The sequence below is a fragment of the Aquarana catesbeiana genome, linkage group LG04, assembly GCF_042186555.1.
Source record: "Aquarana catesbeiana isolate 2022-GZ linkage group LG04, ASM4218655v1, whole genome shotgun sequence".
Lineage (NCBI taxonomy): Eukaryota > Metazoa > Chordata > Amphibia > Anura > Ranidae > Aquarana > Aquarana catesbeiana.
The window spans coordinates 493,738,154-493,751,711 of NC_133327.1; the positions used below are offsets into that span (position 1 = coordinate 493,738,154).

Sequence of the window (13,558 nt, forward strand, 5' to 3'; positions counted from 1 at the left end):
GCTCTGGAACCCAGGGTGCCTATACCGGAACGATTTTCCGGAGATCGCAAGAAGTTTCGCACCTTCGTGAATTCCTGTGAACTATATTTTTCCCTGTTACCCTAACCTTTGCATCAGAAAACATCAAAGTCGGGTTTATTATCACGTTACTACTGAACGAACCACTTTCCTGGGCTCATCATCTCCAGAAACAACATGACTCTGTCCTGACAGCTACGGATTCATTATTCTGAGCTATGGCTCAGCTATATGCAGATCCCTTCTACCAGCAAACTGCCGAGTCCATGCTTGGCAAATTGCAGCAAGGTCCAAGGCCTGTTGAGGAATACGTAACTGACTTTCGTGTTTAGAGTGCAGATACCCAATGGAATCATTCTGCGCTTCGCCACCAGTTTCGACTAGGACTTTCTGATACCTTAAAGGATGAACTTGCCAGAGTGGGAGTACCAGCATCCCTGGAAGGCCTGATCGATCGGTGATTACGATAAAGACAATCCGAAAAATCTAAAAGAACCCTATTTGTGGCTTCAAGGTCAGACGTCCCTGCATCCTCATCTGTTGAATTCCCCAGAAGGAAGGAACTGTATAAGGCACCTCATAGTAGTTTTCGAAGACCACCTCTTTCTCCTGCTGAACGTCTTCGTCGATTACAGGACAATCAGTGTCTTTATTGCGGGGAGGCTGGTCACTTTATACAGACTTGCCCGGCAAAAATCTGCAGATCTTTTTCCCGCCAGCCTCACATGATGCATCTTTCTGGGAAGCTCCGGTCTCATGTCTCTCCTTCCATTATGCTCCAGTTTAGCGAAAAGACTGTTCCAGTACTTGCAATCATAGACTCTGTAGTTGCTTTGTGGACTCTGCATTTGCCTCTCTCCATCAGCTGCCTGTGTGTGCCAAGAGGCAAGGATTTCATGTTCACCTGGCTGAAGGCTCTGGCATTAAATCAGGCCCAGTTACCCAAGAGACTTTACCTATTCTCTGCCAGACTTCTTCAGGCCACCAAGAATTCCTCCGTTTGGATGTCATAGCTTCCCCCACATTCCTGGTCATCCTTGGCATTCCGTGGTTGAAGGCGCATAATCCTCACATTAACTGGCTTACCGGAGACATCTCTTTCTCTTCTAACTACTGCCAGATTCACTGCCTTCCTGAAAGGACTTCCAACACCACACCCCTCCTGGGTATCCACCCTGACCATGAAACCTCTAATTTGATCCCTGCTGCCTATCACGAATATCTGGATGTGTTTAACAAAAAAGGAGCGGACACTCTTCCTCCCCATAGAACATATGATTGTCTCATTGAACATTTACCAGTGGCCGAGTTCCCGTTTGGTCTAATTTATCCTCATTCCGAGCCTGAACTAGAAGCCATGCGGATTTGTATCGACAAAAGCCTTAAAGATGCCGGTATTTTCTTTGTTGAAAAAAAAGACCATACCTTGAGGCCCTGTGTGGACTATCGCGACCTTAACAGGGTCACTGTCAAAAACCGGTACCCCCTGCCTCTGATTCCTGAACTCTCTCAAAGGCTGGGAGGGGCATGAGTGTTCTCCAAATTAGACCTGAGTGGTGCTTATAATCTTGTCAGAATCGGGGATGGAGACAAATGGAAGACAGCCTTTCGAACACGCTTCGGCCATTTTGAATATCAAGTCATGCCATTCGGACTCTGTAACGCTCCGGCTACGTTCCAACTTCTGGTGAATGATGTTTTTCGGGGCTTTCTTGATTTATTCGTCATTGTGTATTTGGATGACATCCTTATATTCTTTGAATCTTTAGAATCCCATCGGACTCATGTAAAGAAAGTACTGGGTCAGCTGCGGGAACACCACCTTTACGCAAAGGCTGAAAAATGTGACTTTTAAAAACAAATTATACATTTCCTGGGACTTGTCATCTCTGCCGACGGTATCTCCATGGACCCACAGAAAGTCACTTCCATCCTGAGATTTGTGGGATTTGCCAACTTTTACATAAAATTTATCAAGAACTTTTCTGGCATCATCACTCCCATCACTCAGTTAACGAAGCAGCATGTTCCCTTCCAATGGACCCCAGAAGCCCAAACAGCCTTTCAACAGTTAAAAGCCTTATTCACTTCAGCTCCCATCCTGAAGCATCCTGATCCATCCTTAGCCTATGTTTTGGAGGTAGATGTCTCTGAAAATGCACGAGGGGCTATATTATCACAACGCCAAGGTCCCAAATCATTGCTCCACCCTGTGGCCTTTTTCTCTAAGAAATTAAATCCTTCCGAAAGGAACTATGATGTTGGAGACCAAGAACTACTGGCTATCAAGGCTGCGCATCAAGAATGGCGCTACCTCTTGGAGGGAGCATCTCACCCAATCCTCATCTTCACAGGACCATAAGAATCTCGAGTATTTGAGGATGGCTAGGCGACCCCAGCAGGCAAGGTGGGCACTTTTCTTCTCTCGTTTTATGTTCCACATAACTTATCGCCCTGGCTCAAAAAATGGTAAACCGGATGCTTTGTCCTGCATGTTCAGTGACCCAGTTGTATCCTCAGAACCTGATACTATTCTACAAGCCAAGAATGTTTTGCTTCTTTAGGCGGATCTGATGTCACAAATAAAAACAGATGTGGTAAACCAACCACCCTCCAAAGACCTGGCTCTTCAACTGAGGGATGGCCTGTACTTTCATAAGAAGCAAATCTTTATCCCTGAGCAATTTAGAGTTGCCGTCCTAAGGCGATGTTATGACCACCCCCTAGCGGGTCACTTTGGGATTCACAAAATGGCCGATCTGATCTCCCGTACATTCTGGTGGCCAGACTTGATGCAGGACTGCAAGAAATATGTTAACTCTTGTGTTACATGCCTTCGGAATAAGACTGACAGAGCCAGAACTTGGTGTCTACTTGAGCCCCTTCCTGTACATGAGAAACCATGGAGCATGATCTCCATGGATTTCATTGTAGAACTCCCCCCCCCCTATCTGAAAACTTGACCACCATGGTTGTTGTGGTTGATCGCCTGACCAAGATGGCCCATTTTGTACCCCTACAAGGAACTCCTTCTGCCACCGAGACTGCCACAGCTTTTATCAAGGAGATTGTAAGGTTGCATGGTATCCCTGATAGTATTGTCTCTGATCGTGGGGTGCAGTTCACTTCTAGATTTTGTAGGGCCTTATGTCAAGCATTGAACATTGAACTTCGCCTCTCCACAGCATACCATCCACAAACTAATGGACAGACTGAAAGGACCAATCAAACCCTCGAGCAGTACTTCTTTTTTTTCCTTTTTCCTTTTTGTCTAGTTGCTGCACACAAACACTTAAAGTGTCCCACACATATATACAATTACTATGCAGCACTCCTATAATTGCAGGATTATCTACAACATGTGCCAACAAGTACAGTAGTACGTTGCTTTTCCTCCTTTGCTTAAGGTGATTGGTTATCACTTCTCCCACTTGCAGAATTTTCATAAAATAATTCCATCCATTCAGCAACCAATCACCTTTTTTCGCCAATTATGGGTACCATCCCTCTTTCTTGCCTGAGCTGTCCATTGAATCTTCTGTACCTGCTGTACAAGACAGATTAAAAGTACCAGTAACCAACTACTACGAGATACAATCTCCAAGACTCAGGCAAACAATAAGAAGTTCTTCGACAAAAAGAAGAGAGGTAATTTGAACCTTGAACCTGGAGACAAGGTCTGGCTTTCCACAGCAATCTTGAAACTAAGCTGCCCCTCAAGAAAACTTGGTCCAAAATTTTTGGGACCCTTCCCAGTCAAAAGTTAGATTAATGCAGTAGCATTCGAGTTGGTGTTACCCAAGCATCTGAAAATCCACCCTGTATTCCATGTTTCTTTATTGAAACCAACAGTGCCAAATCCATTTTTAGATCAGGTTTCTGAAATCCCTCCTCCGCTGCTTATCGAAGGGAATGAGGAATTTGAGGTAGAAGCCGTGTTGGACTGTAGAAAAAGATGTAACCAAACACAGTTACTCATTAAATGGAAAGGCTACGGGTCGGAGGAGAATTCCTGGGAACCAGCTTCGGATGTGCATGCTCCCAAACTAGTGCAAGCCTTTTTCCAACGCCACCCATTGAAAAGACCCTTGAAGGGCATCCGGAGGCTGCCCATAAGGGGGGGGGGCAATGTAGGAGAACTGTCAGAATGTGCTCGGCGTGCACATGTGCTCATGCGCGCATTCACGGACATCGGCAGATCCCCTCACGCACCAATGCGCATGCCCGTGCGCATCGCATTGCGTGCATGCGCAGGAGCGCACCCCTAGCCACAATTGGCACCAGACACCCTATTTAAGGGATGCCCTGACTTCTGAAAAGTGCTGACTGGTCATCAGCTTTGTCCTGATATTCTGAACCCTGCTAAATCTGGCTTGATACCTGATGCTGAACCTTGGCTTTCCTAGACTCTGCTTTTGGACTCTGATTACTCTGATTACCGGTTCCTGATCCTGGCTTCCCGTATGCGTTGGTACCTCGCTGCCCGCCATTTACTGAACCCGGCTATCCCGATGACCTCGCTCCTGTCTCCTGCTTGGCTCCACGCTGTTTCCGAGTACCTGTGCTGTCTGTCCATCCTCTCAGCCTCCCTGGATCCAGTTCTTTACCGGATACTCTGCCTGCACCTCCAAGTCTGCAACTCCACCTGCAAGCTCTGCACGCAGCACTTACAGGCACTCATGTTCCTCCTGACCCTAGCCACCATCTGTTCCACCTCCAGTGGAGCTTGGGTTGGAGATAGAGAGGCCGACCTCATCATTTCAGACTCCTACCAGGTATGTGACAGAAATACTTTAGTTGGGACACATACGACAATTCTTTGATGGAAATAAAATTTTCGTTAGAGAGATTTCCTTTTGCTTCTCCAGGATATGAAAGCCTTTCCAGTAAGACACAGGCAGTAAAAAATAACCTAATATGGGTTTTACCCTTCCTCACTCTTTCTGAAAAAAAAAGTTTTGTCTTTACATATGCTTTAATGCACAAAAGTCTTCAGACTGCGAGAGGTAGGATCAGTACCAGCCAAAGTCTGTTGTAGTTCATTTTGGCTGAAAGTGAAAACCTAACATTAGGAATAAGCTTGGGGATTCAGTGTCGGAGCAAACACACAAAAAAATAATTAAAAAAGTAAAGGAGAATGGATGTAATGGGTAGTGAAAAAATGAAGAAAAAGTGTGGGAGTCGCAGAGAAAGAAAAATCTTGTGGGGATCTTCATTCTACTCCACCCTCCTACCCCAAGGGAGACCAGAAGAAAGAGAAGTGTGGATGTTGGGGATCAATTCTATGCTGTTGATACATAAGGGTTTTCAACTGGAGCTTGGAATTCTGGGCATTAAATAAAGGCATTGGAAGGAGCATGTGTAGGTCATCCATGGCAGCCAGGTGTCCATAAATTTGTCTTCCCTATTATAAAGCATGGTTGTCAGACTCTCCATGAATCTAATTTCATTCAGCCTGGCAAACTAGTGACTCAAAGTCAGCAGGGATATTTGCTTTCATAGGACAGGAATGCAGGCACAGGCAGCATTCAGCAAGTAGACAGTCAGTGAGCTTTTTGTATGGACGAATGGGCACTGGAAGTATATTCTCAAACTGGAACTGAAGGCAAAACCTTTTTTTTTTTCATTTTTGATAGAGTAAAAGTGAATTATAACCTCTGTCAGCTTTTTAAAAAATTTTTTTCCATCTGTGTCCCATTGGGGAGATTTCCCTTCACTTCTTGTCCCATAGCAAAACAGAAAGTGAGAGAAAATCCCTCCAAAACAAAGGAATCCTTATTTGTCACGAGGGTTACCCAGAACTAGTGTCCCAATTGAAAGATTTCTCCTTTAATCCTGGTTTGGTGATAATCCAAAATTTGTGATTTTCTTTCACTTTTGGTGATAACAAAACACAGGAGGCAGCAATAAAATCCTGACAGATGTTCTAATCCCTCTCCACTTTATCTAACACAATAAAGATTGCCTTTAGTTATACTGTACTAAAACTGTACTGATGCTCCTGCTTATGCAGTAAAAATCAAAGATCAGGTTATACTTTCTGATGTGTTTGTCTGGATTACAAGATCTGAACAGTATTACAAATCCATGGGTGCATAAAACAGTCAATATACTGTATATCTATTTCAACTGTTTATTTTACTCCCTGCCTAGAGTTCAGCTTTAATCATTAACAGTAATACAATGTGCATAGTTTTGTGTAATTTATTTTGCCATCATTATTACATTATTTCACATGTGCAATTATAGGAATTACCTGAATTTTTTAAAGACGAGTCCAAATCTGAAAACTGGTCGTGCTCTGGAAGGTATTTTTATTTCGTCTTAGTTCTTTCCTTTTTGTTTTTTGTGTGTGTTGGCTAAATGTGAACCTCAGTTCCGCTTCTATGACAGTTCAGTCAAGTATGAAAGGAAAGTCCCGATGGCTGCACACCAAACTGAGATCCAAATGCCTTTATTCACATAAAACCATGAAGAAAATGAGGAGCACTACATGAACAAGCAAGGGAGGCACGGCTTACATGTTTCGCACACGAATTGTTCTTTATTTATTTGATAAAGCACAATTCGTGTGCGAAACGTAAGCTGTCCCTTCCTTGCTTGTTTGTACATGTAGTGCTCCTCATGTTCTTCATGGTTTTATGTGAATAAAGGCATTTGGATCTCAGTTTGGTGTGCAGCCATATGGACTTTCCTTTCATTATTGCTTCAGCTGCGACTGGGCAAGCACCCTGCAGTGAGGAGATCATACTGTTGGAGCCGGCTCACCTGTGAGCAGCGTCCACCTCTTGTTTGTTGTACCTGGAGTTCAGTCAAGTAATATGAACACACTTTTTTTTTGCCAGTTATTTTTCTGTAAAACCTCCCCAAAAAAGTAGAGAATAGGAAAATAAAGAAAGGCATCTGTCCAAAAGGTTCTGTAATAAAAAGAAAAATAATTTGTGTGGTAATCAGTTGGATGCATTCATAAAAAATGTGCAAAACACCCTTCTTTTTTTTTTCCTTTTTCCTTTTTTAGTCTAGTTGCTGCACACAAACACTTAAAGTGTCCTACACATATATACAATTACAATGCAGTACTCCTATAATTGCAGGATTATCTACAACATGTGCCAACAATAAATTAAGTGTATGAAAGTGCTACTAGTATTTATGCAAGTTTCTCCAAAATTAATTGACCAACTAATATAAATTTCATACTTTAATACTATAACAGTACATAAATATAAATAATAAAGTGCTTAGGGCAGTGTCGGTTCCACCTTAATTGTGTCCTGTGCCACAATTTAATAGATTTCATAAAAACTGTGCATCCCAAAAAGTGCTTTGCACTTGAATAATTCTTTAAAGTGCTCCGTGTGCTGCTCAACAGTCAATGTGCTCAACACCACACACTTTTATTCCAAGCTTCCACTTGTTCTGCGCCACCTCTATTTCCTGTGCTCCTGCACCTCTATATCCTGTGCTCCCGCCTTCACACAAGGAAAACTTATCAGAAGTTGTTGACCCCCCCTTTTTATGCAAAAGGATGGGTCAACAATCAGGTTTTTCCTTTTCCACTCTTTCCCGACAGCATACAGTGCTCAACATAAATAAGTACACCCTAACAGAAAACCTTTACTTTCAGAATCAACATTTTCTATGGGACACTATACTACAAAATACTCCCACAAATGCGGGCCGTTGATTGCAACCAAGATTTGTTAATTTGCACACAGAAAGTATTTTTCTTAACAAATTCATTCAAAACCATTTTGCAAAAATTAATACACCCTAATAAGTCTTAGGAGCAAACCTAAAATTTAGACAACAAAATCCTAATTAACAAGAATTTGATTACAGGGGAGTCTAATTATTCATTAAACAGGTGTCCAGCAGACAGTTGATTATAAAAGGGCGTTACTTAACAAAGAGAACCTCTTCCCATTTCATGCTGTCAGCAATGGCACCACATGAAAAAGGAATGTCACAAGGCCTTTAGAAAGAAAATTATTCCCTTACACAAGGAAGGTGAAGGCTACAAGAAGATCAGCAAAGCTTTACTTATCAGTCAGAATCATGTAGCAAAAGTGATATAAAAATTTAACAGAGATGGAACTGCAGCCATCTCACAGAGACGTCCAGGCTGTCCACAGGAGTTAACATCTCGACAGGAGCGTCTTCTGATGAGAAGGGTTGAAGAAAATCACCATGCAAGTTCACTACAGTTAGCTAAAGAAGTAGAAAGCCAAACTGGGATAATTGTTTCTCGTGACACAATGCGGTGTACACTGCAGAGTAATAGCATTGGTGTCATCCACAAAGGAAGCCTCTCCTAAAGCCCATGTAGAAAAAAGCCCCCCCCCCCCCCCCTAAATTTTGCCAGGGCCCATGCTGAAAAAGAAGACGACTACTGGGACTCTGTACTGAGTGATTCAAAGAAAAATGCATGGTGAAAGTGGTGGCGGTGGCGGGGAGCTGCATTTCATTGATGGTATCATGAATTCAAAGATGTACTGCTCTATATTGAAAGAGAAGATGCTACCATCACTCCGTGCCCTTGGTCATTGTGCACTTTTCCAACATGACAAAGATCCAAAACACAGATCCAAGGCCACTGTTGCATTTCTGAAGAACAACAGAGTGAAAGTGATTCAGTGGCCAAGTATGTCTCCTGATCTGAACCCAACCTATGGGGAATTCTGAAGAGACAAGTTGAGAATCACCCACCTTCCAGCATCAAGGCTCTAAAAGAGGTCGTTCTCGAAGAATGGAAAAAGATAGATGTGGCAATATGTCGCCAACCTGTTTATTTCATGCCTAGAAGACGTGGTGCTGTTCTTTTCAAATCATGCAGAGCATACAAAATACTAGATGTATTAGTTTTTGTTGTAGGATGTATTAATTTTTGCATCATTTGACCAAAACTGAAGATTTTGTAATAAAGTTATATTATTAACCTTACTTTCATGTAATGAGCTAAACAAATGTTCTATGAAACTGTTTTGTCAAAATTTGGGAAATTATTCTTGCGTTCATTGAGATATTGATTCATTTATATTGTATATCACATGTCTCCTTAGGGCTCACATAATTTCATCATGGGGACCGGTCACAAAGAAAATAGAACCACTCATAGTATAACATTTTTTTTTTATTATTTATTAAAACAAATCTGCTTGAGGCTGGGTTCACACCAGTCCAGTATGAATTCCAGCTCCATTCTCTGTGCGAAGAGAAAAAGCAGCTGTTCAGCAGTTCCTCTCCGTTGTAGCTGTGGAGAGAATTTGGGTTCAGAACGGAATGCATCTGCGAATCAGATGCGTTCCCATAGAAGATAATATGCTTGCAGTTCACACCGCAATGCCCAGAAAACGCACACTTTTTTTTTTGGGCAATGCGGAGTGCGAATGCAACGCACATATGTGAACAAGCCTCATTCAAATGAACGTATTTTAAAATGTCATGCGAATTGGATGCGGTGTAAGCTGCATCCAATTCGCATAGGTGTGAACCCAGCCTTATACATGCATTCACAATATTTTGTGCTGACTAGGGATGAGCCGAACACCCCCCGGTTCAGTTCGCATCCAGAACATGCGAACAGGTAAAAAATTTGTTCGAACACGCGAACGCTGTTAAAGTCTATGGGACACAAGCATGAATAATCAAAAGTGCTAATTTTAAAGGTTTAAATGCAAGTTATTGTCATAAAAAGTGTTTGGGGACCTGGGTCCTGCCCCAGAGGACATGTATCAATGCAAAAAAAAAAGTTTTAAAAACGTCCGTTTTTTCAGGAGCAGTGATTTTAATAATGCTTAAAGTGAAACAATAAAAGTGTAATATTCCTTTAAATTTTGTAGCTGGGGGGTGTCTATAGTATACCTGTAAAGTGGCATGTTTCCCATGTTTAGAACAGTCTGAGAGCAAAATGATATTTCTAAAGGAAAAAAAGTCGTTTAAAACTACTCGCGGCTATAATGAATTGTCGGACCCTTTAATACACATAAAAGTCATTGAAAAAAACGGCATGGAATTCCCCCACAGGGGAACCACAAATCAGAATTTAAAAAAAATATATGCATGGGGTTCACCCCAAATTTCATACCAGGCCCTTCAGGTCTGGTATGGATATTAAGGGGAACCCCGCGCCAAAATTAAAAAAAAAATTGTGTGGCGGTCCCCCTCAAAATCCATACCAAACCCTTATCCGAGCATGCAACCTGGCAGGCCGCAGGAAAAGAGGGAGGGACGAGAGAGCGCCCCCCCTGAACCGTAGCAGGCCACATGCCCTCAACATTGGGAGGGTGCTTTGGGGTAGCCCCCCAAAGCACCTTGTCCCCATGTTGATGGGGAGAAGGGCCTCATCCCCACAACCCTTGCATGGTGGTTGTGGGGGTCTGCGGGCGGGGGGCTTATCGGAATCTGGAAGCCCCCTTTAACAAGGCCAGATCCCGGCCCCCCCTGTGTGAATTGATACCATTTCACAAAAAAGTGTCAAACATGTTAAAGACAATAGCCAGTTTTTGACAATTCCTTTATTGATGTCTTCTTCTTTCCCCGCTTCTTCTTCCATCTTCTTCTGGTCTTCCTTCGGTGTTCTTCTTCTTCCTCCATCTTGTTCTTCCCCCGCTTCTTCCTCTTTCTTCCTCTGCTTCTTCCATTGCTTCTTCCTCCGGTCTTCTCGTCCGGCATCTTCCTCTGGCTTCTTCCCCGCTTCGTCCTCCGGACGATCCGCCTCAGTGCGAGTATCCCGCTGTGTGATGCTTCTGTTCTTGTGACAGCTCTTATATAACGGAGTGCGGGGCCACCCGGTGACCTTGCCCCCTCTGACGCTTGGGGACTTCCCTATGGCTTCCCCTGTGGTGTCAGAGGGGGGCGGGGTCATCTGTTTACGTAAACGGGTAAACCCGCCCCCTCTGACACCCTGGGAAAGCCATAGGGATGTCCCTGTGCGTCAGAGGGGGCGGGGTCACCTGGGAATGTCACGGTGTGGCCCCGCCCTCAGTTATAATAGAACTGTTACAAGAACAGAAGCGTCACACAGCGGGAGACTCCCATTGAGGCGGATCGTCCGGAGGACAAAGCGGGGAAGAAGAAGCTGGAGGAAGATGCCAGACGAGAAGGCCGGAGGAAGATGCCGGAGGAGAAGACAAGAGGATGAAGCAGAGGAAAATAGAGGAAGAAGCGGGGGAAGAACAAGATGGAGGAAGAATAAGAAAACCGAAGGAAGACCAGAAGAAGATGGAAGAACAAGCGGGGAAAGAAGAAGACATTAATAAAGGAATTGTCTTTTTTAACATTTTTGACACTTTTTTTGTGAAATGGTAAGGGTACATTTGTACCCCATTACCAATTCACATGAGGGAGAAGGCCCGGGATCTGGAGGTCCCCTTGTTAAAGGGGGCTTCCAGATTCCGATAAGTCCCCCGCCCACGGACCCCCACAACCACCGGGCAAGGGTTGTGGGGATGAGGCCCTTGTCCCCATCAACATGGGGACATCCTCCCCATGTTGAGGGCATGTGGCCTGGTACGGTTCAGGAGGGGGGGCGCTCTCTCATCCCCCCTCTTTTCCTGCGGCCTGCCAGGTTGCGTGCTCGGATAAGGGTCTGGTATGGATTTTTAGGGGGACCCCCACTCCATTTTTTTTTATTTTGGTTCGGGGTTACCCTTAATATTCATACCAGACCCAAAGGGTCTGGTAATGGACTGTGGGGGAATCCCATGCCGTTTTCTTCAATGACTTTTATGTGTTTTGCAGAGACCCGACAATTCATTAATAGCCGCGAGTACTTTTAAATTACTTTTTTTTTTTCCTTTAGAAATGTCATTTTGCTCTTGGACTGTTGTAAACACGGGAAACATGCGCCACTTTACAGGCATATACTATAGACACCCCCCAGGTACAAAATTTAAAGGAATATTTCACTTTTATTGTTTCACTTTAAGCATTATTAAAATCACTGCTCCCGAAAAAATGGCCATTTTTAAAACTTTTTTTGCATTGATACATGTCCCCTGGGGCATATTAACCTTTAAAATGATCACTTTTGATTTCTCCCATAGACTTTTAAAGGGTGTTCCGCAGCTTTCAAATTTGCCGCGAACACCCCAAATTGTACGCTATTCGGTGAACAGCCAATGTTCGAGTCGAACTCATATTTGACCCGAACATAAAGCCCATCCCTAGTGCTGACATCTATCACACAGTTTCTTGCATTGATATCTCACAGTGCCGCCTTCCTTGCATTTCGAACGGTAACTGAAACTTCAGGCAGAATGACATCAGCGCTGTTAGCCCCGCCCCCATATGTTTCACCTTCCAGAGTCTTCACAAAGTGTAACAGATGTCATTTATTCCACAGCTTTTAACCTCTCATTAACCCTGTCTTTACCCAATCCCATTACTTACAATTACCTGTCATGTTAGATTTTGTATGGTAAATTAGTAAATTAACTGTTTTAAGTGTATGTCAAGTCAAAAACGTTTCAAATAGAGTGGGGAAGGATTAGAACCCTTACCACAGTTACATGGTTACATTACATAGTAGGTGAGGTTGAAAAAAGACACAAGTCCAACCTATGTGTCTGATTAAATATCAGTATTACATTGTATATCCCTGTATGTTGTGGCCGTTCAGGTGCTTATCCAATAGTTTTTTGAAACTATCGATGCTCCCCGCTGAAACCACCGCCTGTGGAAGGGAATTCTTCATCCTTGCCGCTCTTACAGTAAAGAACCCTCTACACAGTGTAAGGTTAAACCTCTTTTCTTCTAATTTTAATGAGTGGCCACGTCTCTTATTAAACTCACTTCTGCTGAAAAGTTTTATCCCTGTTGTGGGGTCACCAGTATAGTATTTGTAAATTAAAGTCATATCCCCTCCCAAGCATCTCGTCTCCAGAGAGAATAAGTTCAGTGCTCGTAACTTTTCTTCATAACTAATATTCCCCAGTCCCTTTATTAGCTTTGTTGCCCTTCTCTGTACTCGCTCCATTTCCAGCACATCCTTCCTGAGGACTGGTGCCCAGAACTGGACAGCATACTCCAGGTGAGGCTGGACCAGAGTCTTGTAGATTGGGAGAATTATCGCTTTATCCCTGGAGTTAATCCCCTTTTTAATGCATGCCAATATTAGGTTTGCTTTGTTAACTGCAGCTTGGCGTTGCATGCCATTGCTGAGCCTGTTATCTACTAGGACCCCCAGGTCCTTTTTCATCCTAGAATCCCCCAGAGGTTTAACCCCAAGTCACTAGATTGCACTGATTCGGACAGTACCATTGCCGGCAATTGCTGCCGATTTGACATGTCAAATCGCATGCCAAATTGTTCCAATGTGAACCTAGGCTTATTGTAAAAGATTAATTGAACAAGCTGAAGTTAGAAGCTGATTGGTTGCTATGCACAGCTGCACCAGATTCTGTGGACCCCCAGGTCCTTTTTCATCCTTGATTCCCCCAGAGGTTCTCCCCCCAGTGAGTAGATTGCATTCATATTTTTGCCACCCAAATTACATTTTTCCACATTAAACCTCATTCGCCATGTAGTTGCCCACCCC

At 43.5% G+C, this 13,558-nt stretch overlaps 1 protein-coding gene across 3 annotated transcripts in view; it reads left to right on the forward strand.

The window, feature by feature from the left end:
* Nucleotides 1–13,558, forward strand: part of LOC141140471 (interferon-induced, double-stranded RNA-activated protein kinase-like) — a 303,555-nt gene that overhangs the window by 112,646 nt on the left and 177,351 nt on the right. For all 3 annotated transcript variants that reach the window (XM_073627694.1, XM_073627692.1, XM_073627693.1), the window contains one exon: nucleotides 6,268–6,326. In XM_073627694.1, coding sequence (XP_073483795.1) covers nucleotides 6,268–6,326 — 59 coding nt within the window. The remainder of the gene's footprint in view (nucleotides 1–6,267; nucleotides 6,327–13,558) is intronic.